The following is a 27,167-nucleotide window of genomic DNA, read 5'->3' as shown; positions in this document are numbered from 1 at the left end:
AGAGTCTAATTGGCATGAAACATTGTAGAGGTCTTATATATACTATGTTGAATATCACATAGAGTTAGCATTGGTGCACATACATGATGCCTCAAAATACACAGGTGATGTGTGCACATGCATTGAAATATGAATCAATGAGATGCATTCACATGTCCAAGCGTCAGATTGGCATGAAAGTTTATAGACAAATTATCTTGACTATGTTTGATGATCATGCAAAGTTTCATGGTGATCACCTACTGTTAATACGGGTGTCCATGCATGATTCCCCAAAATTGACATACATGATGCCGCCCTTTTTTTTGTCATTTTTAAAAGAAAAAAAGGGCGGCCTTGATTCGCCACCCTTTTTTGTGCCATTTATGTTTCACAAAAAAGGGTGTCCTTGATTGGCCACTCTTTTTTATGCCCTTTATTTGTTGCAAAAAAGAGCGGCCTTGATTGGACACCCTTTTTTGTGCCATTTATGCATCACAAAAAAGGGCAGCCTTGATTGGCTGCCCTTTTTGTGCCATTTATGTGTCTCAAAAAAGGTAGCCTTGATTGGCCTTTATGTGTCACAAAAAAGAGAGGCCTTCATCGGCCTCCTTTTTTGTTCCATTTATGTGTCACTAAAAAGGGCGGACTTGATTGGTTGCCCTCTTTTGTGCCCTTTTTAGAGGGAAAAAGGGTGACTTTTGTCCTGGCCACCTTTTAAGCCTAGCTTAAGGGCAACCAACACATTGGCTGCCCTTTTGGACCGGCCTTTTGACTGCTTTTTCTTGTAGTGTTTTTTTGGGCACACAATCCACATTCATTGCTTGCCAGGTGCTTGCCCAAAATGCCACTGACTTTTACGAGCAAGCAAAGAGTGTGTAAGGGGTAGGTCCCCATGCCTCAAAAATCTCAACGTTCATGAATGAATGGAAATCAACGCAAGCCCCTGCAAGAATCAAATTCCCACCGTTCTTTACATTTTGCGGAGGAGAGCCCACCTGCACCAATCTGTCCTCCCCCATTCATGTGGTCATTGGCTTGATGCATTTACTGCTTTGCTTTTTCTAGAATAGAAGAGATGGATTGTAGATTTGTGGCTCCCAATGGGTGGCCCAACTCACCTCCTAGAACACCTTCGAATGGGCTAAAATCTTTGGAAGTGCTGCCCCTAAATTCATGGAGTAGTTTGGTGGGCTTTTCCATGGGGACGTGCTTAGAGGACGTTCCCCCTCAACGCTACTTGGGCAGGAATGACACATTCTCAAAAAAGCTAGATGGGGAGATGAAATCCCACACCAAGCCTAAAGTGGGCACTGCACCACCTTGCTAGAGATGGCAAGACTAGTCTGCAGCAACAGTTGGGCATTACGGGGCCGGTTGAAAAAATTGATTGTTTTATTGCATTTGCAAAGGTTTGCATACCCATTGTATTCGCTATCAGCTAAAGACGTGGAACACATGCTGATTCATCACTCTCATCATTGCAAACTATCTAGTCTCTGAGCTAGCGTTGCTACTAGGTGGGATTCCACACATTGAGAGCAGTGGTGGGTAGAATTTGCTGAGTGGGCGTTGGCCAAGCAAAACCTACGAATGAGGACATGCATGATGGGGGGTCTAATGGATGGGGGGGACACGTTGGCGAAGGGGCACACGTGGAGGTGGGTTGAGTTCATTTAATGGAGAAGCGAAATTCGAGCGCCCGAATCCAACCTTTGCTATTTGGGGCAACGCGAATCCCTTGCTTTTTGTTCATCACTTCACGTTTTCCTGCTTCGAATCCCACCTCCTCCTTTGATCTGATCGTTTCTCAGCTCTCTTGCTTCAAACAATCGCTCTTCATCACACAGTTTCTCACCCATCAGCATACAAAAACGATGATGACAGAGTTTCTCAACCACAAAGAGAAGTAGCGGCAACGATGGAGTAGAAAAACGACGTGATGCAGCTCGCGGAGGACATGCTACGGTGTTTTGCACCGCTCTTGTAGCATTGGACAGTACATTCTTGTGAAAAGACGACGTCCCAGAGACGGAATTCGAGGGGATGGAACCTGTGACGAAGCTTATCAACTCGCCTTCGGATTTCACCGACCGCGAATTCTGGGATAATTTCTTCACGCAGCGAGGCGGGCGCCCTTTCGAGTGGTATGGAGAGTTTGCTGACCTCGCAGACTTGCTCGCACAGCACTGTGGATTGGTCGCTACTGCGAGTCCTCTTCCGCGGATTCTGATTCCCGGCTGCGGCAATTCGGAGCTCTCGGCGAGGCTATATGACGCCGGTCTCAAGCGCATTGTGAATATAGATTTTTCGAAGGTGGTGGTTGCTGAGATGCTCAGACAGCACTTGCGCAAACGACCAGAAATGCTATGGAGAGTCATGGACATGACGGAGATGCAGGTGGTTGATCCTCTTCTCTGTTTCCTCCATGCGAATAAATTCTAGTTGCTTTGAGTCTTTTGCGTAAAGTTGTCCAAGTCCTGTGCCAGCTTGCTGACAAATGTATTCCCATCAAGAGCTACTGAACCTTCACACCGTCCGTACCTACATCGTACCGCTTATCGCAACCCCTTTTCACTTACGATTTTTTGCTCGCTATACTGCAATTCGGGGTTCAGCTGACAAGCTAAATAGCTTGGCAGCTACATAACCTAAGCAACAAAGAGCACGTAGTAGTTTTCACAAAGCGACGTGCACAAACGGTTTCGGCTAAAAGTTCGTACCTTCATAGTTCAGTGATGTGTGCAATTCTGGAGGTAGACATTGCGTGTCATGAGAAGTATTATTCATGGTATCTTATCTTAAACCTAATTTTCTCCTTTTTCCAAACCGTGTTGTTTCAGCTAACCCACGTAGCGGATGCAGATCATGAACGGTTTCCTAGTGAACTTAGATGAACTTATACCATACTGTAATTTCCCGTGCACAGTATCCGCGTGCCATTACTGTGAATCCTCTGCACAAAATCTACGATCCCTCCCGAACTTCGACTCTACATTTAGGGACATTGATTAGGTAGTGGTATTTATATATTTGCTCGCTTTAACACATGGTGGTAATGATGTGAAATGCTTTTTAAACATCATCATTAACCCCGCCTTGAACATACAAGTATCCGATGAATTGACTTTCCCACTAGGGGAAATTGGAGCATGAGTCCATCGCTGAATTGCTACGGAGGAGAATATGCTGTATATATAACCTACAATCTGCCTCAGTATTTTTGCAGTGGAATAGGGTTCCCAATTATTTTACTAGCTCTCAGAGGCTCACATCGTTTTACCCTCACCATTTTTGCAGTGGAATAGGGTTCTTACAAATTTTACTAGCTCTCAGATCTCCCAATCAAGAATGGAGCGCACACAAATCTGGAATACACTCAGTAAAACTAGGTAGCAAAAATTCCACAATGTGCGGAGAGGTCTAGTAGAAAATTCTCCCAAGCTTGCTCATCTCTCTCGTCCTTGCCGTGCGCTTTCGTAGAGGTTTATATGGCCATGGGTGCATAGGGGAATTGAGGCCTTGGCTTCCTTTTATAGGGGCCACATTGTGTTAGTTAGAGGGGGTGTCGGGTGTAAGGGTCAATGCCCCACATGTGAGTGCTGAATGCCCCACATGTGAGTGCTGAATACCTCCCCTATGCCATGGCTGAAAAGTCTTCACCCTCCATTCTCCCATGTGAGAGCTTCTATACAATAAAGAGAGAGTATAGTTCTTGCGAATTAGGTCTCCTCCTTCGCCTAAGTCAACCAATCCTGGAGGGGTCATGGCTAGCCTGTTAGAATTATAGATATAATTCAGCAGTGACCAATGTAATTTAATAAGCTAGTTAGGGACACTTTTCCCTCTTTAAGAGGTTTTTCCCCCTAATCGCAGTTAGTTCACTAACTATGGTTAGTGACTACTAAGGTTTTGTCACTAGGACAAAACCTTCTCTCTCACTCATTGAGTTGTACTCTTCACACTCTTCTATGGCAACTCAGCTTTCAGCTTCCAAGCTTTCAGCTCTCACTCTCTTGCTCTCTCTCACTCTCCATTCTCACATTTGGTATCAGAGCATTAGATCCAGCTCCCTACTTCTTCCCCGTTGAGCTCCAGCTACAACCCATGCTTTGCTGCTGCACCTCGTCCGTACAGTCCGTACGGTTGTACGGAATCCGTACCGTACATGTCGTACCTACCTGTCGTACTATACCGTACATGCGTTGCATATTTGCGTCGTACGTCGCGTCCATACAGCTCGTCGTGGTCGTCCGTACAGCTCGCCGTCAGACTGTACGGTTCGTCGTACAACTCGTCGCCACTTGCCGTACAGCTCGTCGCCACCAGCCGTACAGCTCGCTGTCTTCAGTACAGCACGTACGTTCTGTGTACTGTCATCCGTACGATACTTCCGTACTGGACCCGCTTCCGTACAGCAGGTAGTCCTTTGATTTCGTACAGGAGAAACTCGCAGGTGATCTTTGGCAGGCACATTTTGCAGACAGCCATTGTTTGGCTCAGTTTTTTGGTAGTACATTTGGGGCATTTTGTTTGTTGCAGACATTGCAATCATTTTGTAGTTTGGAGCTACACTTGGAGCAAACATTGCAGATTTGGTCTGAAATTTGGGGCTTTCTGCTGAAATTGTAAAATTTGGGGCTTTTTGTACTTTTGCTCCTTTCTGGTTGCAATTTCAAGCTCCAAATTTGGGGCTTTCAGTTCTGCAGTATAATTTCTTGAAGAAATTTGGGGATTTTGTAATTACAGTGCAATCTTGCAGTGAAATTTGGGGCTTTTGCAGACAGAGCGCAATACTTGCAACATTTGGGGGCTTTGATCTATTTGCCCCTTTCCGGTTGCAATTTCAGGCCTATTTTGGGGCTTTTGTGTTGGGAGAGCAATTTCTGGAGTTTTCAGATCATATTGCCTTTCTTGGAGTGTTTTGCAGCACTTTTGGCAGATTCTGGAGAGTTTTTGATGCTTGGACAAATTTCTGACAGTGCAAGTACAGAAATCTGAGTTGCATTTACAGCCAGTGCTTGGCTGTGTTTTTTGGGAGTTGTGCATTTCATTCCCAGTAAGGGAATTCAGTTTTGTATCTGCTTAAATCTCTTTCTCAGATATGGCCCAGCAAAATCAGAATGATTTTCAGTTCGGTGGTCTTTCACAGGAAGACAAGTTGGATGGTACCAACTACTCCCTCTGGAGTTTTATGGTACGCAATATTCTGATTTCTCGCAATTTATGGGATTATGTGAATGGGGGTGAGATCCGACCAGCAGGTATGGCACCTAATACTCCTCCTCAGCAAGGAGGTGGAAGAGGTCGTGCACAAGGGGCAGCTGCAGAACAAGTTGTTGGTGCAGCTATAGCCACTACTCCAGATCAGAAGAGATGGGATTCACGAGATGCCTTAGCTTTGTCATGTATCTCTCTTTCAGTGAAAAGATTTATCATTCCGCATATCCGGTCGTGTAAGACCTCCAAGGCAGCGTGGGATATTTTAGAAAGCATGTATGCAGCCCGGAATGATGCAAGGGTATCCTTCTTGAAAAGAGAGTTAAGTAATACACATATGGAAGAGGGTGACTCCATGTCAGTCCACCTCACAAAGCTACAGGATCTCAGAGAGCAATTGTTAAACATAGATGAAATTATTCCTGATTCAGAGATGATTACAACCACTCTGAATTCTCTTCGTGAGTCTTATCTCAGCTTTCATACCTTGCTGAACTTATCATTGAGGGGGGGTGCAAATCCTCTCACTTTTCATGAGTTGATAGGACTTCTGCTTCAGGAAGAGCAGACCAGGAAAAATTTGGCTTCACGTGCAGGTGAACAAGCCATGCTCTCAAAGTTTAAATAAAAAACAAAGGGACAGGCAAAGACATCAGTAAATCAGCCTTCCAGTGGGTCAGGACAGCCTTCACAAAAGGCTAAAAATGATGCAAGTAAGCCCAAGAAGAAGGGTTTTTGTCACTACTGCAAAAAGCCAGGTCATCACATTGCAGAATGCAGGAAAAGGCTTGCAAAAGAGAAGAAAAACAGCTCCGGTATGGCTGTTTCAGATTCAGCTCCTCATGCATCTGACAGTGGGGATGCTGCAGCCAACTTTGTTGGACAGGATTATGCCTTTTTGTCTTGCATTTCAGATTCTAGATTGGCTGCTCCAGATGCTCGGGATAGTACAGCCACTTGCAGTGATGATACATATGCATTTTTGACTTGCAGTTATGACTCTTCTACGGATGCATCTGCTTTCAGTGTCAATGAAACACTGAACACTTGGTATTTTGACAGCGGTGCATCCAAGCACATCACTTCTAGGAAGTGTCTTTTTACTTCCTTGCATCCACCTCCCGTTGGTAAGAAAGTCACTTGTGCCAACAACTCATCATATTCAGTACGTGGCACAGGAGATGTTGAGCTCACTGCCATTGATGGCTCAATGTTCAGACTATCAGATGTCTTATATGTACCTGGTATAACCAAAAATCTTCTTTTAGTGTCCACTCTTAACAGAGCTGGATTTTAGGTCATCTTTGAGGATGACAAATGTGCTGTCCGAGAAAGGGAAGATGACTTTGCCTTAAAGTTATCTGGTACTCTATTGCGTGGGCTTTTTCAGCTTGATCTTTTTGAGAAAAGAGCATGCTCTTGCAGTTTCTACCCCTACAGCTGCCATGCAGAATGCAGAATTATGGCATGCCCGATATGGCCACATGCATTACAACAGCTTGATGACACTTCAGAAGTATTCCATGGTTGATGCATTGCCACCTCTTGAGATACCTCCTCCACATGCCTGTGAAAGGTGCATTTTAGGCAAGATGCATAGATTCCCCTTCAAGAAGGATGGTTTAGTTAAAGCTGTCCGCAAATTACAGCTTATACATAGTGATGTTTGTGGTCCCATGAGGACTCCATCGTTGGGTGGTCATCTCTACTTTGTTACATTTATTGATGATTACTCCAATTTCACTTGGGTTTTGGGGCTGAAACGCAAATCTGAAGTGTTCACGGTGTTTAAACACTTTGCAGCCATGGTTGAAAATGAAACCGGACTCAAGATACATACATTGCGCACAGATAGAGGTGGGGAATACTTGTCTGCAGAATTTGATGCTTTTCTGAAAGGCAAAGGTATTGTGCATCAGCTCACAGTCAGGCTGACCCCTCAACAAAATGGCAAAGCTGAGAGGAAAAATAGAACTCTCATGGAGATGGACAGATGTATGCTGAAAAGCAAACACATGCCTCACAAATTCTGGCTTGAGGGTTTGATGTGTGCCAATTACATTTTGAATCGGGCTCCCACTAAGGCTTTAAAAACAAAAACTCCTTATGAGGTCTGGAATGATAGAAAGCCTTCAGTGGATCACTTCCGAGTCTTTGGATACCTTGCTTATGCTCATGTGCCAGTTGAATTTAGGCACAAGTTGTCAGATAAAGCCATCAAGTGCATATTTGTTGGGTACAGTGCAGAAAGCAAGGGGTACCGTCTCTACAATCCTGCTACACGCAAGATCATAGTAAGTAGAGATGTGATATTTGCTGAAAATTCAGCTCACACTTAAGCTGAATTTCAAATGCCTTCTTCTTCAGAGGATGTCTTTGAGGGGTTGCTACCCATTGCCTTGGGTTCCCCTGCTGATATTTCTGATGCAAATCAGAATTTACAGCCACCTCCAGATGCTTTAGTTCTGCCACAGGATATCTTGCCCCCTCCATAGGCAGTGGAACAGGTGGTGCAGCAAGAAATTGCAGACATACATGCAGCAAAAACAGTCCCAAACTGGCTGTTACAGACTCTCAGGGAGAGTAAAATTGATGCTCCGTTACCTGGCAGGACTCGCAGTGCAGCAAGGCACATGGAAGGTGCTAATTCAGTGGAATCAGCATATGCAGGTACTCTTCTTGATGAGGAGGAGCCTGCCACATTCGAAGAGGCAAAGGACAATGTGCATTGGATGAATGCCATGCACGATGAGTCGCAGTCCATTGCAAAAAATCAGACTTGGGATGTTGTAGACTTGCCACCGGGTAAACATGCCATTGGCACACGATGGGTTTTCAAGGTCAAACGGAAGCCAGATGGCTCCATTGACAGATATAAGGCAAGGCTGGTTGCTAAAGGCTATGCTCAGAAAAAGGGCATAGATTATGAGGAGACATTCGCTCCTACATCCCGGATGACCACCATCCGATCAGTTATTGCAATGGCAGCACATTTTGAGTGGAATGTTCATCAGTTGGACATAAAAATAGCCTTCTTAAATGGGGACTTGCTGGAAGAGGTGTATGTCAAACAACCTCCGGACTTTGAAATTACAGCAAATGCACTTCAAGTATGCAAGCTCAACAAAGCTTTATATGGGCTGAAACAGGCCCCTCGTGCATGGTATGCCAAGATCCATGTCTTTTTGACCAGCAAGGGGCTGCACAATAGTCCTAATGAGAGCACCCTCTACATCAAGATGGATGGGGGGGAAATTTTAGTCATCCTTCTTTATGTCGATGACTTACTGCTCACAGGGTCCAATGAAGACAAAATTGCAGATTTCAAAGCTGATTTGCAGACCAACTTTGACATGTCAGATGTGGGGCTGGTTCACTTTTATTTAGGGATCCAGTTCTCTCATGAGAGACGTGGCACTGTTATGTCTCAGTCCAAGTATGTTCAAAAACTCTTGGACAGATTTAACATCCATGATTGTAAGCCCATAGCCACTCCCATGGAGTCGGGGCTGAAACTCACAATGCATGATGCAGGAGAATTAGTTGATGCCACACTTTACAGTCAGGCTGTTGGGTGCCTCATATATCTCTGCAACAGCAGACCTGATATTTAGTTTGCAGTTTCTCAGGTGAGCAGGTACATGCACAGCCCAAAAACTATGCATTGGTAGGCAGTTAAGCGCATCTTCCGTTATTTGTAGGGGACGAAGTCTTTTGGCTTGCTATTTCCCAGGGGGGGTGACTTGCAGATGCATGCCTACAGTGATTCAGATTGGGTTGGTGATTATGATACTAGGCAGTCCACTAGTGGCAATTGTTTCTTTTTGGGTAAATCTTGCATTTCCTGGCTGAGCAAGAAACAATCTACAGTGGCTACCTCATCATGTGAAGCTGAGTACAGGGCAGCTTTCACAGCAATAGTTGAATGTGTCTGGCTGCGACGTCTATTTGCTGATCTTCATGTGTCTTTGGAGGGTCCTTCTCCAATTCTCATTGATAGTCAGAGTGCCATTGCAGTGGCAAAGAATCCAGTGTTTCATGCTCGCACGAAGCACATTGAGGTTCACTATCACTACGTCAGAGAGAAGTTGCATGCAGGAGAGATCAGTATGATCTTTGTGTCCACACATGACAACGTTGCAGATATTTTCACCAAAGCACTACCACGTGAAAAGTTTGAGGCATTTCGCAGTGCCCTGAACTTATATCCGTTTGGTGATTTATCAGCCTTGTACATGACATTGGCACCGCAGGGGGGTGTTAGAATTATAGATATAATTCAGCAGTGACCAATGTAATTTAATAAGCTAGTTAGGGGCACTTTTTTCTCTTTAAGAGGTTTTTTCCCCTAACCGCAGTTAGTTCACGAACTATGGTTAGTGACTACTAAGGTTTTGTCACTAGGACAAAACCTTATCTCTCACTCATTGAGTTATACTCTTCACACTCTTCTATTGCAACTCAGCTTTCAGCTTCCAAGCTTTCAGCTCTCACTCTCTTGCTCTCTCTCACTCTCCATTCTCTCACATAGCCGTCAGCCTTATCTTCCACCTACATACCCCTTGTCTGTACAAATTTGTTTGAGCACTCCATGGGTATCACACTAGTAACAAAGTTTTGAAGCCCATTGGAAACATGAGCATTGACATTGCTTGTGTCCATCATCTAACCAACTGCCACAATTTGATCCCCGACCACCTTCACCTTGGCCGTGCAATTGATGCTAGAGGTTAAGGATCCTTGTACAGTTGTTCGTCTTGTATGTGTATTAGTATTGCCCAAGTTGTGAAGGCTATCTCCACGAGTTGCAGATTGAGAATTACTAAGTCTACCATCATCCCAATAATAATGGACAGCCTCGGCGTTCTCATCCTCTAACTCTTCTACCTCCGTTGAGCATGGAAGTGTGAGAACCTTGGTATTGTGAAGAAGCTGACTTCTCGAGAATGCAGATTGTGCAATGCATGTAGAATTTGAATGCCAATTGGCCCTCCAATGGGGAAGAGTGCCCTCGTGAGAGTACTTGTTTCTTTTTTGGACCTACATGGAAGGTGTGAGAGAGATGGTGGACGAATGCAAGGTGAATAGAGAATGCTATGTGAGATTCACAATGAAAGGGTGATACCATAGGTTTTTTCCATATGTTACCATACGCATACGTCATATGAGTATGGAAGTATGATTGGAGTATGTTTCAGCCCCTAGGGCTGAAACATACGTGACCCTAATTTTACTCAAAACATTTAGAAAGATATACATTGTACACTTTACATTGACATAGAGCTATAGACTTTCAAATTGAAACTTCAGACTTCAAACTTGTATTAATATTAAAGTCATGATTCATGAAAGTTCAAAGAGTCCAGCCTCGGCCCTCCAGTCTGGAATCTGGACTTTGATACATACTGTCAATGATAGATCAATACTACACCAAACATCATGATCAAAGGTAGTAGGTAGTAGAAACTTGGAAGTAGGTACTACACCAAAACATCAAAGGCAAAACATCATAGAAGAAAAGGCTGCCGCAGCCCGGAAATAAAGCTGAAAATTGAAATGCATCACGATTCACAACCGATGAGGCTCAAGCCTCAAGCTGCAGCTTGCATCCTCATCCTCATCATTTGCATCAGTGCCATCCTTCTCCTCCTTCTCCTCCTCCTCCTCCTCCTCCTCCTCCTTGAGACCATCCTTGAGGCCAACCACAGCCAAAGTCGGCCAACAGTGTACGGATTAGAATAGTGCTAAAAATGCGTTTTCCAAGGTTTTGGCTAGGCACAAAATCAATCCCCGCTCCTAAACAAAACAACCCCCCCCCCCCTCCTCCCCCCCCCCCCCCCCACACACACACACAACAAAAAAACCAAACCACACCCAAAAAACACACCTCACTAAACAAAACACTGCCCCCCCCCCCTTCCCCCCCAAAAAAAAACACTTATACGGAAAGCTGTACAGAAGGCCGTACGTATGGACGTACGGATGACGTATGGAAAAAACATATGCACGCGTACGGATGCAACTATGGGTGATACCCTTTCATTAATGTCCCTTGAGATCACTCAAGTTCCATCTTCCCATTTACACCTATACTTATCCTATGACCCATGCATCTACCATTCAATGCACCTTAATGCACCCTTCCCTTCCTATTGCCCCTAGGACCTAGACACATGTGTGCATATCTTTATTAATAAATAAGTGTTACATGTCCAAATTTGATGCCGTCTGAAGCAGTAGCTCCAGATCGGTCAGTGTCCATCATAAATACAGATACATGTTACACCATTGGCGTATAATATATAATAATGTTCTAATGTCTACTAACCACGGATTAGTGATTTCTCTTGTCATGACAGGTACGTATGCAGCCTCGCGCATCAGCTTGTTCGTGTGATAACCTTCCAAACCTTCCTTGTCATCACCTTCCACAATAGTTGAATGCTCCATTCCCGTTTGCCAGCTTGCCATCAGCCTCATCCTCCTACTCTTCTACCTCAGTCGAGCATGTCATCACCTTCCACAATCGTTGAATGCTCCATTCCCGTTTGCCAGTTTGCCATTTTACCAAAGCTTGTCATCACCTTCCACAATAGTTGAATGCTTGCCAATTTACCATTTTACCAAAGTTAGGAATAGGCACTTACGTAGTCATAGATATGAAATAACTGAAAATTCCACAAACTGAAACAAACACCTACCTTGATCCACATGTCATGCCTATAAATAATAGGCTGGTGAGAAGATTCGTTAGCAGGTAAAGAGCCTATAATTAGGCCAATAGAAGCAGTCTGCTCCCTTAGTTTCCTGCCCATTCTTTGTCTTTGTATGCAGTCCTCTCATATTGGGGCTCATAGGTGGGGTAGTGACTCACAACATCCCCTTTTATTGATAGTTGTGGGCCCATGCCCATTCGTCATATAAAGTGCTCCATTAGCTCTCTTGGAAGAGCCTTGATGAACACATCGGGGATGTTATCTGAAGACAAGCAGTAAATGAGGTCCACTTTTTTGTCCTTAATCATGTCTTGGATAAAAGATACTGAACTTTGATGTGCTTGGTGTGCATAGAACATTGGTTCTTTGGAATTATATGCAACTTTGCTTGCTGCGTGTCACCAAGAGAGCCTTGGTGAACACATTGGAGATGTTATCTAAGACATGCAGTAAATGGGCTCCACTGTTTTTCCTTATAACATATAAGATAAAATGATACCAACTTTGGATGTGCTTGGTTCATGCATGGAACACTGGGCTCTTTGGCATGACTGTGCATGGTTGCCATTGCATCCTCCTAGAATATCCTCAAGTACCCATTTGAGCTAGAGGGATGCACATCCTGCCATGCATGTTGTCTATAGACCGCCTCTGTGGAAGAGGGAGAGATTGAAGGCTATTTCTTATTGTTAGGCCAACATGAAACAATAACTTGAAGCTGAACAATGTGGGTCATCTAAAACATTGAGGAGGTTTGATAATGCTTCAACCATGTGGTGACCCACGAAGCCATCCTCCAAATCCGCTCGGCATCATCTAACCAATCATGTCAACCAAACCGGATCCTAGGCTAATGACGTCGTTCTAGACTTTGTCAAAAGAGAATATTGACTATTTGGTGTCTCCTGATGAGCTAGTAGACATCCCTCTAGCAAGAAATTCTATTCTAAACCATCTAACCAGGTCCAGTATTCAAAGAACAAGTGAGTACAAGTACTCGTGAGCACTGCCTTAGGTTGTGCCAGACGCAAATGATTGTCAAGATGAATGGATGATTAATTTGCAACACCTATGATGGAAGCTCGTGAGTAGAACCATTGGAAAGTTTGAATGCTATAATGCAACCTCTTGCAAATGCAAAGCCATTTGCAAACTGTGAGTGTGTGTGTGTGTGTGTGAGAGAGAGAGAGAGAGACAGAGAGAGAGTGAGTGAAAGAGATTAAAATAGAAGGGGGCCACTTGGCAAGGAATGGTGTGGGACACTTTTTTTACTAAAGTGTTAGTATAGCGCTGCTTGGAAGGCAGTGCTAACAAATGCAACCCAAGCGGCCTCTGGAATAGGGAGGTACTAATAACCAAACCTTTTTTCGTATTCACGACAAAATTAAGGGGTGGCTGTCTTCAGCAGCCGTTGAGATTTTCAAAACTACTTTCAAATATATTTGTAGCCCCATAGTCATACAGGGCCATCAAGTATCACCTGTCCCTTTATTGGGCACTAATGAAGACAGTGGGATTGTCATATTGTACAGTCCTTGGTGTATGCTTTGACATGATGAGTTTGGGCATGTTTCTAAATTCATTTAGTTAACAGCTGAACTAGAGTGCATCATTGTTTGATCACTTATTTCTATAACCCTCCGGAGCTGATTGCCCATGTCATGCCTTTTGAACTAGATGGTACCTAGGGCAGGTTTTCTTGTGTGCATTTTTGGGCGCTGCAAGTGTCCTTAGGGATGTATGTGCTTATTTTTCGCTAATCAGGTCCAAGTTGCAATGTTAGTTCATTTGGTCAAGTTGACCATTAATCTTAGGGTTAGTGATTGTTTGGGGCTTTCTAATGTGTTGTTAGGGTTTAGTTGTTGTCCTCTTGTGAAGGTCGTAAATGCTTTTGTCTTTTGCTGGGTATTTCTCTTTAGAGATGGCGGCTCTCTTTGTCTCATTGCTACCTCTTGGTCAAGTTGACCATGTTAATAGGTGCTTAGTGTTAGGACTAGTGGTAGTTTAGGTCATTCTAATGAGTTTTAAGAGTAGGTTTTTGTCTCTTTGTGAGGGTCTTAAGTGACTTTTAGTGAATTATTTTGTCTCTTAGCTTAACACCACCTTTATTAAATATTATTAATCGAGGGTCTCTTTCCAAAATGGCCACGGCCCACTCATTTAGTGATCCATCCCCTCTTTCACCTCTTTTCTCTCCTCTCTTTTCACTCATCACCTTTCCCCATATTCACTTCCTTTTTCCTCCTTCCCTTTCCTTACAATTTACACCTTTATTTTCTCTTTTACAAGTTATTAGCTTTTACAAGTTATTAGCTACTATACACGCTCACCTACAATAACATTCCAAAAGGTAGGGACTTAGTGGGATTCCCACCTTGTTTGTTTAAGGATGGATTTTCTCCTTTAGTGCTAGCTTTCGTCATGGCTGAGTTTGCCCTTCACCTCCGGAGTTCTGACAGAAACTCAGTATGAAGACTTTGTGTAAGTGGATGCTAAAGTATGTGTGCGTGTGTGGATTTGTATGTCTGAGAGCATATGTTTATACTATGGTCTACACCCAGTGTTGGGCACTGATGACGTCAGTGGGGATGTCATAGTAGCTAGTCCCTACTATGCATGATGGAGTTTATGGTTTTCAACCTTATGAGTGACTATCATGAGATTGAAACTGCACTATGTTAGAGGATGAGTTCAATGCCTGGACTCATCTAGGTACATATATATATACATCTCTCTCGAAGTATCTATAAGGTAAAAACTTTTAATACAATTGAACTTTTCCAAGGTGAGGATGAGAGGATCATGTGGGAACGTTAGATGAGTGCTTTTGGATTGGAGAGTTTGTTCATTCAAGAAATGCCTTTAGTCTTTTGAATGGCGTCAGCATTTTGCAAGATAGCATTCTATATAGTAACTTGTTTCCTTTCGTCGCAAGAATGGTGTCTGCATTCCGCAAGATGGCATCCTATACAGTGACTTGTTTCCTTTTGTTGCAAAGATATAAAACTCCCATGTTGTATAATTTATGACTTTCATGTGCTTTTTTTCCAGTTTTCAGATGCAGCGTTTGACATTGTCATTGACAAGGGTGGTTTGGATGCACTTCTTGGGGAGCCTGGTCAAGATACAACTCCAGCTGTTCGTTTTCTTTCTGAGGTATCTTAAACCTTCTGGTTACTTATGTGGTTTATATTATGTGTTCATGCACACTTGCGTGCATGCGTGCGTGTGTGAGAGAGAGAGAGAGAGAGAGAGAGAGAGAGTTTATTAGAGTCTTTGGAAGACCGATGGGTCTACGAGAGTATGAGAAACCTGATACAAAACAAGCTGAAAGCATGGAGCTACGCCCATAACTACATGCTACATGCTATATAGCCATAAGTACATCGATGTGGAAGCATCAATATGACCCTCCCCATCATCACTAGCATCATGTGCCATCAAAGTACAAAGCAAAAACCAGCCCAATGTCATGGGTGACCAGGTGAACGGTAAGACAATGGTGGTATAAAGTAAAAAATAGTGTGTTGTCGACTATCTGCGGGCACTGCTCGGCGTGATCTCTTGGCAGAGGGACTAGGGATATTGTAATCCTTGTTAGTCGTGTCCCAACCCTAAACATGGAGGGCATGTCTCCAAGTATAACTTTGTCAGGTGTGCCGTGTCTGGCTCCGAGTCTCGCCCATGTGTGATGCGAGTGGGGGTGAGAACATATGTGATGCGAGTGGAAAAACTTTGTGATAATGCTTCGAGAAGAGTCTGTTTGTGTGCTCCGTCCCCGTCCTTGTGATGTGAGTAGATGTTCTCGATGTCTAACTGCCTGGTGGATAAAGGCGGCCAAGTATCTATGGTCTGGGAAGGTGAGGAAGCGGGAGAGCAGCCCTAAGCTATCTTTGAAGAGACAGTAAAAAAGGCAACGGATCTTGTAGTACCCTGGTCATTTGAAGATAAAGTGCTCCTCTGACACAACCTCCTGTAGCTCACACAAGGTACATAGGCGCCTCTTCCTGGGTAATCCCTCAGCTCGTCTAGTCTCAATGCGGAGTTGATGTAGTGATACGCAAGTAGTGATCTCTAGTGAATCTAGCTTCACTGGAAGCTCGCTCGGCTCCAACCAGGTCCTGAATGTGTGTAGCTTTGACCTCGTGGTGAGTGGAACGGTGCGTTGATGCTATACTGGAAGGGGCGAAGTCTGTCCATGTGGAGAAGGTGTGTGAAGCTTGTCAATTTGGAAAACAGGCAAGGAAACCATTTCCTAGGCATGTTCAAGAGAGTAAGAAGCCATTGGAATTAATCCACTCTGATGTGTGGACTACTAAAGCTGCATCTATCGGAGGCTGTCATTACTTTGTCACCTTTATTGATGACTACAGCAGAAAAGTTTGGGTGTATTTTATGAAAAAGAAAAGTGAAGTGTTTGGGCACTTCAGAGTTTTTAAAGCTATGGTTGAAAAAGAAACAGGCTTGCAAATAAAATGCCTAAGGTCAGATGGAGGGGGAGAGTACCTCTCAAATGAATTTGCAAGGTTCTTGCAGGAGCATGGCATAAAGCAACAATATTCATGCAGTCATACTCCACAGCAAAATGGACTTGCAAAAAGGAAAAACAAGCATATTGGAGAGGTATCTCGTGCCATGCTCAATGAAAAAGACCTGCCAGATTTTTATTGGGCTGAAGCAGTTGCTACAGCAGTTTACATAATGAACAGGACTCCCACTGCAGAGGAATTGGCTAGAGGAAGTGCACACTTCCTAGAAGTTCCTAGGGGCAAAGTCTAGGTGCACCACTAGGTCCTAGGGGCAAGGCAAAGGCTTTAAAAGAGGGGTCTAAAAGTTAGGCCCAAGGACAACCAATGTTGTCCTTGGTATGGGGGTTAGGACTTTAATGAAGGGGCAAATGGCAAGGAGGAGGTGCCATTTGTCATGCATGTGTATGCATGCCCTTCCCCCACCTTCCATCTTTCTCCCCTCACTCTCCCAGAGGTGTTGGACGTTTTCAATTGTTCTTGTGCAGTTTTTGAGCTGTTTGAGCTGTTTCAAGCCTATTTTCAGCCGTTTTAAGCCTGTTTTGGCTGTTACAAAGCTAGCACACACTTCTAAGAAGTGCCAGAAGTCATTTTTGAACTTTCTTAAAAAATTCGTACAGGCCGTACGGATGTCCGTACTATACGGAATCCGTACGGGCGTGTGCAACTGCCTCCAGCAAGTGCCACGGCCAAACCATTACAACACTTAACCATGGTTAACCTCGGGTTAAGCGTAGGTTGAGTTACGAAGATACTTTACATCACTTTTCACGTCCTCGTGACACCGGGCACTCATAAAGGATATTTGTTTGTACAAGCATAGTGTAGAGAAACTCTCTCATTTCTTAATTCCATAGGAGTGCCTTCATGTACTTGTTTTGGAAATTGCACAAAGCTTTCAAACCTAAATATGAGAGAGAGAAAAAAAGAGAGAGAGAGAGAGAGAGAGAGAGAGAGAGAGAGAGAGAAGAAAGAAAGGTTATTAAAGTCTTTGGAAGACCGATGGGTCTATGAGACTGTGAAAAACCTGGTACAAACGAGTTGTGGTGGTGGAGCTACTAAATGAGCATCCACACCAATGCAAATGCAAAATATGTAGAATGTCAGCACTAAATCCTAGATACAGCATAGTCATGTCATGTCGGTAGTCGACTATCTCATCATCATCATCATCATCATCATCATCACCATCAAGACATCAGGGTGGATGTGGCAATGGGGGCATGAAATCGGCGATAGAGTGCTGTCGGCCACTCAAAGGTGCAGCCCTGGCATGTCTCTTGGTCATAGCTCTACGTCTAACCAGGGCTATTGTGACCGCCGTCAGGCGAGACCCGACTCTAAACATGGAGGGGATGTCCCCAAGTGTGATCTGTGTGTCAACCCTCTGTCTGAGCTGTCGGGTCATAGGCTCCGGGTCACGGTCTGTCAAGGCCTCGTCCCGTGGGTGTTCATGTGATCTGGCTGGAAAAACTCCGTGATAGAACTTTGAGAGTGATTAGCCAAGGAAGAAGTCTGTTCCTGGTATCCTCTCGCGGAGTCTGAGTGCCTCATGAACGAAACCTGCCAAACATCGTTGGTCTGGGTAGGATATGAATCAAGCCTAAACTCCATAGCTGTCTCTGAAGAGGCAGTAGAAACGCTCGTGGATCTCATAGTAAACATGACACTTGAAGATGAAGTGCTCCTCTGTCTCAACCTCCTGCATGTCACACAAAGTGCATATGTGTTACTTTAACTTATTTGTATATTTATGTCCTTGCATACATGTGGTGTTTGTGACTTTTGTAGCATCACAAGGGGAGAATGCTGAAATGATGAAACAATGTGTTAAGCATGGTTTGTTTAGATGGCCTGAAATAGTTTAGGAATTTTCAAAGCACCCAAATGTCTTCCTTGAAATGTTTCGAGCATTTTCAGGATTGTTCAAGGTGGTGGTTGGCCTTGTGGAATTACAGTAGGTTCTCTTTTTTTGTTCTCTAACTCTTCATTTTGTTCCAGCTTCTACCTCTCCCAGCCATATACTCTTCTCTCCCCCCAACTGCCCTCGACCTTTCCATTCCTTTCAAGAAACCTGCGGACTTCTAATACTGTCTGTCTTGACAGGCAATAGTCTTTGCAACATGCATGTGAACTAGGGCTGAAACACATGGTTTTGATCAAGTGAGCAAAGCTAACTGAAACTCAAGCATAATTGAGGAGGGAAGAAAAGAGAAAGTGAACATAACACTATACTTCCAGACTCCCTTCCCCCCGACCCCCACCATCCAGAGGGGGGGAAATCGCAGGTTTTGAAAGCAGTTAATTCGTTTACAAGAGTGCGGAGTGGCTGAAGTACTATGCTGAAGGATGAAGACTTTTCACAAATTTGAAGAAAAACTAACTTTGTTATACTTAAATGATGTTTCGAAAATACATGAAAGAGTTCAACCAAGAGACTACTCTGGTAAGAAAAAGTCCAATCAAATGTTTTCATTAAAAATTAATGTTTTAGGAAAACTGCTAAATTGGAACATTCTCGATTGTGCCTAGATTATAGAGATAGTGAAGGAACATACCACAACCTAAAAGTAGAATGTAGTAACAAAGAACCTGATGCGGTACACAAATCCAGGAATATTGAGGGCCAATTAGAATTGAATTCTAACTAATAGCTCTAAGATATGAGACTTTGCAGAAGGCTGAAGAATTTTAGAAATCAGTAAGTGACATGTGGCATAGACATGTGCCATAAGTAATGTGACAAAGGACAGCCACCACGAGTAGAATGTGTCACATGACACATATGTGACCCATGGCAAGATGACATATGGACCCATTTAATATGACATATCATATATGGCACTTCTACCTTCTAGCACATGGCACCTCTTGGCAAGGAACAAGTGGCTAGGCGCCCTATTGCAGTTATGATGTTTGGAAACAGTGATCATACGGTAGGCATCATTCCTCAAGGTTGGAGAACCTAGGAAGGTTCTGTGCATGTGATGCAATTTGTTTCAAATTTTTCTACTTCTAAACTATGTGGGTTTCCTTTGCAAGTGTCTTTTGATAGAAAAGACCACATTTTAAAGATGGTGAATTGTGGGAGAGTTCAAAGTACTAAGGAAGGATGATGGATGTTGGGAGAGTCTTTAAGCATCAAGAAGATCTTGATGAATGATTTGCCATTTCTAGAGGCAATCCGATGACTAAGGGAGGACCTTAATATGGTATGTTGATGCTTTTGTAAAGGAAGTTGTGGGGAAAGTTTGAAACGGAGATTAATAAAAAGTATTATATTGAGGAGACTAAATAACCTATGGGTACCATGACCTATGAAAACACAAAAGACAGACCTTAGGAAAGTCATTGATGGTGCTCGGATGTCCTATAGGGTCCCTTTGTGGTCCCATATGGTGTAGATGATGTCCAAATGCCCATGTGGGAGGTCGCTTATTAGATCTACTATCTGCCCATGATGAAATTGCATTAGGCAAATGTGAAGCTGTGATCCTAGCTATCATCTCCATTTGATGGGAGGAAAGGTCTCGACGTGGGTGCCAGGGATGCATTTGTGATCTAAGCCTAAGTACCTATTCGTCTGTCAGCATGTAGCCAAGGTACCATACCCTAAGTCTCTATGTTGAGGTGTTTTGAGAGTTGTGTTAATGTGTGTCCTCTAGATCGATTGAGCTCCTTGGCAATTCAAGTGGTAGTGCTGAATGGGATTGACAGGACTCGGAACGTGCTTAAGAGTTGTTATCTTGTCTCATTTGTCCCAACCAAAAGCATATGGGTATCTGTGTGCAACTAGCTAGTGGACCAGGTCTATTGTTGGAGCGTAAGCAGGTCCAACAAAAGGATAGGACCCGGTTGAGTCAGTTGTTGCAATCAATCTTTCTTCGAGAAGGGCCTTCATACAAAGGAAGACAATTGTGGGTGCTTGATTCTAGTGGACCTTTCCAGAACCAGGTTCGCATTAGTCTCTACTTGATGGAGATGAGAAGCCACAGAGAGACCCTTCTACGTTAGATCATAGAGCGAGACAGAGTTGCTCATCAAGAGATTGAGGTGGGTCGAGCTCAATGACACTTCACAGACTTCTATACATTGGAGTCTGCTCCTTGACATGACGGGATAAGAGGAGGAGGTCTACGACATGAGGGCACTATGGACTAGTGAAACGAGACGACGATGAGGAGGGATACAACCAAAGACGTTGGAGCCACCCATGACGCAGTCCATGGACCAGAGCACGCATGATGGAGGTCCAGCCAATTATAGCATTGCTGGGAGGAGACCGCCCAACCAGAGGCGTTACCATTGATATGGCCCACTGGATAAAAAGAGCTCAGAGACCACACTCCCCAGCACCGCGTGAGACGACCAGACAAACATAGATACGAGACATTTTTGCAGCTCACAGGAGAGCCACCATGGCACCTGGATATGTCTTCTGACTCCTACCCTGAGATTGAGTGTAGCTATTGGTCCTTAGTTTTGGATTTGGAGTTTACATGATGTATTTTTTTGTGCTTGTGATTTTAGTCTAGTATGGTATATTACTCAGCAAAGGGTCTTAATGAGCCTTTTGTGGCTTGTATGAGCATGTGCCACTTTGTTACTGCACTTTGTTTGCCGCGAGGCCTTTTGAACACGTTAACACATCTCTCTTTCTCTCTCTCAGCCCCTCCCTCCCTCCTTTCCCCCCTCAGCCCCTCCCTTAGCCTCACCATGTCGCGATGTTGCTTCTTCTGGCCCTTCCACTGCTGCCTATCCTGGACTCGGGCCTCCCTTCTGAGGTCATGGGATGTGTTTCTTGGGCCGTGGAGCTGCCAAACGCTGTGCGCCAGGCCGCACAGCTGCAATGCGCAGACTATAGCTTGGCTTGGACAAGAGTGGCTGCTAGGAGCAACCCTGCAGTCCCCTAGGGGCCCCCGACTGCCTCAATGATAGTGCACAATAAGCGCAATGCCCCTCAGGGTCCCGTGCGTCTGCTCCAGGCCACCCGGGCCACTCCAAGTCACCTCTCTAGGCCGTTTTGGGGCCATAGCTAGGTCCGTATGTGTACGGATGGTTTTTCCATACGCCCATACGTACGGCCATCCTTACGTGACTTTTTAGGGGGGAAACCCGGGATCCATACCTTATAAAACATGATTTGACCGTGATTATCTATTCCGTATGCCGTTTCTTGACGCTCCCGACCTTGGCTGTACACCCGACTCTCTTGTACCTCCTCTTCTTGCCGATTTTGCTGTCTCAAGGGCCTATATAGGCAGCCCTTCGCCCTATTCTTCAGGAGGCAGTCCCCTCAGCCCTTCAATTTTCATATGCAGCCCTTGTGCAGCCCCTACCTGCTCCAAACGTTAGTGGTCACCTTACAGTTGCAGCCTGCAGTCTGCCTCTATGCTCTACCTGCTCCAAATGTTAAGGTAATGGCTATGGCTGCTTTCTTTTCCCGTTTTGCAGCAGCTATTGCTGCTCAGTGCTCTCTCTTTAGTTGATGCCAGATAACAAGGCTTAAAGTCATCTTTTGGAAATTGTTCCTTTGCCTTATTTTCCCTCTTCTGCAAATTTGCAGCTTGCAGATTTGCCAATGGGAAGACAAAAGGACCAGAATGGCAACTTGTAGAGGCCTTAAAGCCTTTGGGAAGGGCCAATACACTTGTAAATGTAAATACTTCCCTCATTCTGGGATGGAGGACAACCCGTATAAGGGCACATTTTCTTGGGCTTGGGGGTTATCGCTCCTCCCGAAAATGTGAAAGATACTTGTCGAAGAAGGGTACATTTTCTTGATCTTGGGGGTTGAGAAAGTGTACCGCTCCTTCCGAAAATGTGAAAGATACTTGTCGAAGATTGCAGGCAAAGGCAGCTCTGAAAACGGCTGCAAAACAGCTTGATGAAGAGGTGGCTGATTTGGGGGATGCCTTAGTGAGTGGTAATCCATGTGGAAATGCATCTGCCAGCGCATTTGAGCCAAAACAAAAGAAACAGAAGATGTCAAAGGGAGCCTTGGCCAAGGCATGGGAGTCATAGGCACGGAAGGATGCATACATTGCTCTCCGTCGTTTTTTCTTTGTAGAGGATATTCCTAATTGGAAGGTGAGGAGCCCTTATTTTTTGGAGATGGTTCGTGCCATTGGCCAAGTTGGACCTACCTTCAAGCCTCCATCCTACAATGTTTTGCGCACAAAGGAGCTAACTAATGAAGCAGTATGCATAGATCAAGAGATGCTACAGCTCGAGGATAAGTGGAAAAAATATGGCTGCAGCATAACTTGTGATGGCTGGTCTGACACTTGGCGCCGGCCTATAAGGCCCCTGGCATGCCCTTTGCTTCAGCCCTCTGTGGTTTGTATGAGTTTCTATCCATTTTTTGTACTTTGTTCCATAGGCTCGTGAGGCCTCCCATGGATGTTAATATATCTTTCTTTCTTTCTTTCCATTCCCTAAGGAATACAGCCCTCCTGCGAAAGCCACTCGTGAGTTTCCCTACATGCGCTCGTCCGAATAGCCATCAGTGTATGAATTATATCTGCCCAAACAATGGCCAAAGTGTGAGAATGGTGGTGGATCCATTCAAGGCCTCTGTGCATCTAGCTCTCCAGATATTCCACACTGAAATACTCGCCAGTATCTCCCAAGAAGAATCCACAAAATCATACACAGGCTAGAGTTTGTGAGAAGGGAACATCATCCATAGAGCATAACTCAACTAAATGTCGCCGTATCGAGAGAGCCCAAAATGAGTCAAGAAGACTTGCTTGAAAGCGAGAGCTAGGCCACTTAGCCCTAGGTCATAAAGAAGGGGATAATTGCAAACATACTAAAAATCCTTGCAATCTCCTTCCAAATGATCCTCGCTTGTCTGCAATTTCATAGGCAATGCTGTATATTATCCACAGGAGAACGGCAACGAGGACAAGTGGAGTCGGTTCCGAATTTGGACCTCCATAAGGTCACTGCAATTCCTCCATGAATAGAAAGCCAAAAGAAAAGCAAATATTTTCTAATCTTGACAAATTTCTAGAGTCTCTTTCAAATAACTTTCTACAAATTGGCAACTCTGGAAGGCCTCTTGCTCTACAAGTGAGCTGAAATCTCATGGCATTACTGAATGTGTAATAAAAGAAGGGAATGCTTTTCTCATGGTGCCCTACATCAATCTAAAAAAAAAAGAAAAAAGTAGAAGCAAGAAGCAACCCATTATTGCCACCCCTTCATGTGAGGTGGAGTGCGGAGAAGTCTTCATAATAATGGTTGGTGGTGTATGGATAAGGAGATCTTGGGGGATCTTCATGGGAGTTTGTAGTCACAACCTTATCATCGTTGACAGTCAGAGTGCCGTTGTAGGAGCATGGAATTTTGTGTTTCATGCTCGCACAAAACAACGCTATCACTATGTCAGGGAGAGATGACATGCATGAGAGATCTTGTCCTACACATGAGAGTGTCAAGGCATTATCTAGAGAAAATTTTGGAGCTTTTCACAAAGCTTTAGGGCTTGATTCCTTGTGGTGATTGATCTACTTTCATGCACATGTTAACACTGCCACTATAGGGGGGATTTGCTGGATATTGAGTAGCGTGGTTTGAACACCCCTTGGTGTGCTTTTCACTTCTAGTTAGGAGGGTTTATTTCCCTTAGGGTTAGGTTATTATGTTTGAGCTACATAACCTCACTGTGGGTTGCACTTTGTAACCTTTGGCATTGATAGTACCTCTTGTGTATGCATTTTGGCTTCTTAGTTTGCTAACAACTCCATTAAGCCTTTGGACTATTTTGGTGTTGCATTTATTGTTTCCAAACCTTATGACATTTTCAAGACCATTCTACACATATCAACAACCTTCTATTAAAACATTTGGACTATTTTGGTGTTGCATTTATTGTTTCCAAACCTTATGAAATTTTCAAGACTATTCTACACATATCAACAATTTTCTAGAACAACAAAAAAATCTAAATTTGTACGATTGGATATATTGTAGTCTTACAAAGGTATATAAATCTTCTAGTGCAATTGAAAAGGTTTTGTATGTTTATGGAACAGGTGAAGCGAGTAATAAGTCATGGAGGCAAATATGCTTGCATTACGTTGGCACAATCTCATGTGATTGGTATTTCTTCTTTTTTAAAAGCTCCATATTTTCTGTTGGATGTGATGATAGGGTATTAGTGCTTCTTATGGCATGATTATGTTGATTTGATTGTATGCAGAGTTGCTGCTGTCAAAATTTAGGCATGGTTGGCTTGTCAATATCCATCGGATACCACAATTATCGGGAGCATCTGCATCTGAACTTAGGCCTTTCTTAGTGGTTGCAACTAAGGACCTTCCATCTTCTTGCTCCTTAGTTGCTTTATCTTTTGATCCAACTATCTACATTGGAGAATACAAGTTGCAGGTGACTGTTCTTATGATGTCAATGAAACAAGATAACCACGCTGCACTTATTCTCTCCACAATTGGTACTGATTTTCATACTGTTTTTGTGAATCAAAGGACTAGAAAATGCATTATTCTATGACTTAGAAGACTCCATGTATTTTCTACTGTTTTAATGGATTTGCAGAACGTCTAAAAAGTTTATTTAAAAGCAATAAAAAGACTACGATTGTGACGCATGGAGCTTTGAGCGATGAAAATGACCAAAAACTACGATCATAACTCAACCATGAAATAAGACCTAAACGTATGACTGAACCAAAGACATAAAAACCTAGCAACCATGACCCTAACAAGTCAAGTTGATCAAGCCTATCTGTGTAAGTTCAGATGGAATTTCTTTGGACAACCAACCAAAGGAGGATGCATGATAAAATTAGACGACTTTTTAAATAATGTTTCATTTTATGTGAGCTTTTATTGCACTTATCACTCTTCTATCTCTTTGTAGTAATGCATGATATGCATCCAACCCTAAAACAGGGTTTGTTATCCCAAATATTCCTAATAGAAAATGGACTTCCTAAGCTTAAGTGATTCTTTGCTTTGCTGGTTAAATATTCTCAGCTTCAGCCTAAAGGAGGCCAAGTTGTAGACGTGGGAGACACATTAGTTGGAGTCTTAGGATTGGTCTTCAATATCAAAGAGGAGGTAAAACCTCAACAGAGGTCATGATGATTTGATCAATGAGGAGGCAACCCCACCTGGGAAAAACTAACAAGTAGAGAGAGACCATATAAGCTGTTAGTCAGCTCATTGGACCTGCAATAGTAGTAGTAGACTTGGATGTGGAGCACAGACTTTTATGGCATCATTGAAATAAGAATTTTCCGTAAGTGCCTAGTTCTCCTCCATCATAAGATTCAATGAAAGGTGATCTGGCTATGGGTCTTTGTACAACCTTGAGTATGTGTATGAGTCTTGATCCTTTGTATTGATCTCCCTCAACAAGAGATTCACCGCATGAACTAGCCTAACTTACCGAACTGGTGTAAAAAACTTCTGATGCCTGCCATGGTCGGGCTGTTTGCACTAGCCCTAGGGGCCGACAAGAGGGGCCTATAAAAGGCACCTCCCCCAGCCCACTTTCTGTGCATTTTGCTGCCCAAATATGCCGAATCTGATGACCAGGCAGCCAGTTGCCACTGCCACTTTGGGGTTGACCCTGTTGCACGTGATATTTAATGTGGGACTGAGCGGAAACATAGATGAACATACAAGGAGAACTCAAGCATGAGATACAAGAGATCTACCTAACTATAGTACACTGCTTTAGGAATGAAGTAAGTACAAAGTAGGAGTGAGGGGTTTTGTCTAAGTGACAGAACCCTATCCTATCCACTAACAGTAGTTAGGGATTGCACTGTGGTTAGGGGGAAAAACCTCAATGAGGGAAAAAGTGCCCCTAACCTACTTATTATAATACATTGGCCACTGCCTAGAATATGATAATAATTCTAACACCCCCCTGCAGTGACAATGTGGTGTACAAGGTAGGGACAATCACCAAAAGGAGATAAGTTTAGGGCACTGCGAAATGCCTCAAACTTCTCACGTGGAAGTGCTTTGGTGAAGATGTCCGCAACATTGTCATGTGTTGACACATAGATCATACTGATCCCCCCTGCACGCAACTTCTCTTTGACATAATGATAATGAACCTCAACGTGCTTCGTGCGAGCATGAAACACAGGATTCTTTGCCACTGCTATAGCACTATGACTATCAGTGAGAATTGGAGAATTGGAGAAGGGCCCTCCAATAAGAGACGAAGATCAGCGAACAAATGACGTAGCCAAACACATTCAACTGTCGCTGTGAACACTGCCTTGTACTCAGCTTCACATGAGGAAGTAGCCACTGTAGATTGCTTCTTGCTCAGCCAAGAAATGCAAGCTTTGCCCAAAAAGAAACAATTACCACTAGTGGACTGCTTGGTATCATAGTCTCCAGCCCAATATGAATCACTGTAAGCATGCATCTGGAAGTCACCCCCCCTTGGGAAACATCAAGCCATAAATCTTTGTGCCTTGCAAATAACAGAAGATGCGTTTTACAGCATGCCAATGTGTTGTCTTTGGGCTGTGCATATACCTGCTCACCCTAGATACTGCATACTGAATATCGGGCCTAGTATTGCACAAATAGATGAGGCATCCAACAACCTGGCTGTAAAGTGTGACATCCATTGATTCACTTGCATCATACATAGTAAGCTTCAGCCCCGGCTCCATGGGAGTGGCTATAGGCTTACAATCATGCATGTTGAACCTATCCAAGAGCTTCTG

The 27,167-nt window shown here is 43.8% G+C and overlaps 1 protein-coding gene across 1 annotated transcript in view; it reads left to right on the top strand.

Moving 5' to 3' along the window:
- The first annotated feature begins 1,698 nt into the window (after positions 1 to 1,698).
- The window catches only part of LOC147903557 (S-adenosyl-L-methionine-dependent methyltransferases superfamily protein), an 82,936-nt gene continuing 57,467 nt past the window's right edge, over positions 1,699 to 27,167 (top strand). The window contains exons 1-4 of the mRNA XM_087399815.1: positions 1,699 to 2,379; positions 14,967 to 15,071; positions 24,484 to 24,550; positions 24,651 to 24,838. Of these exons, the coding sequence (XP_087255941.1) occupies positions 2,026 to 2,379; positions 14,967 to 15,071; positions 24,484 to 24,550; positions 24,651 to 24,838 (714 nt within the window). The 5' untranslated portion in view covers positions 1,699 to 2,025. The remainder of the gene's footprint in view (positions 2,380 to 14,966; positions 15,072 to 24,483; positions 24,551 to 24,650; positions 24,839 to 27,167) is intronic.

Source organism: Dipteris shenzhenensis, chromosome 3 (assembly GCF_047967505.1).
Source record: "Dipteris shenzhenensis isolate YYH24624 ecotype China chromosome 3, Dip_SZ_1.0, whole genome shotgun sequence".
NCBI classification, from domain to species: Eukaryota; Viridiplantae; Streptophyta; class Polypodiopsida; order Gleicheniales; family Dipteridaceae; genus Dipteris; species Dipteris shenzhenensis.
The sequence above is the reverse complement of the archived record's forward strand: the minus strand, read 5'-3'. Positions and strand labels throughout refer to the sequence as shown.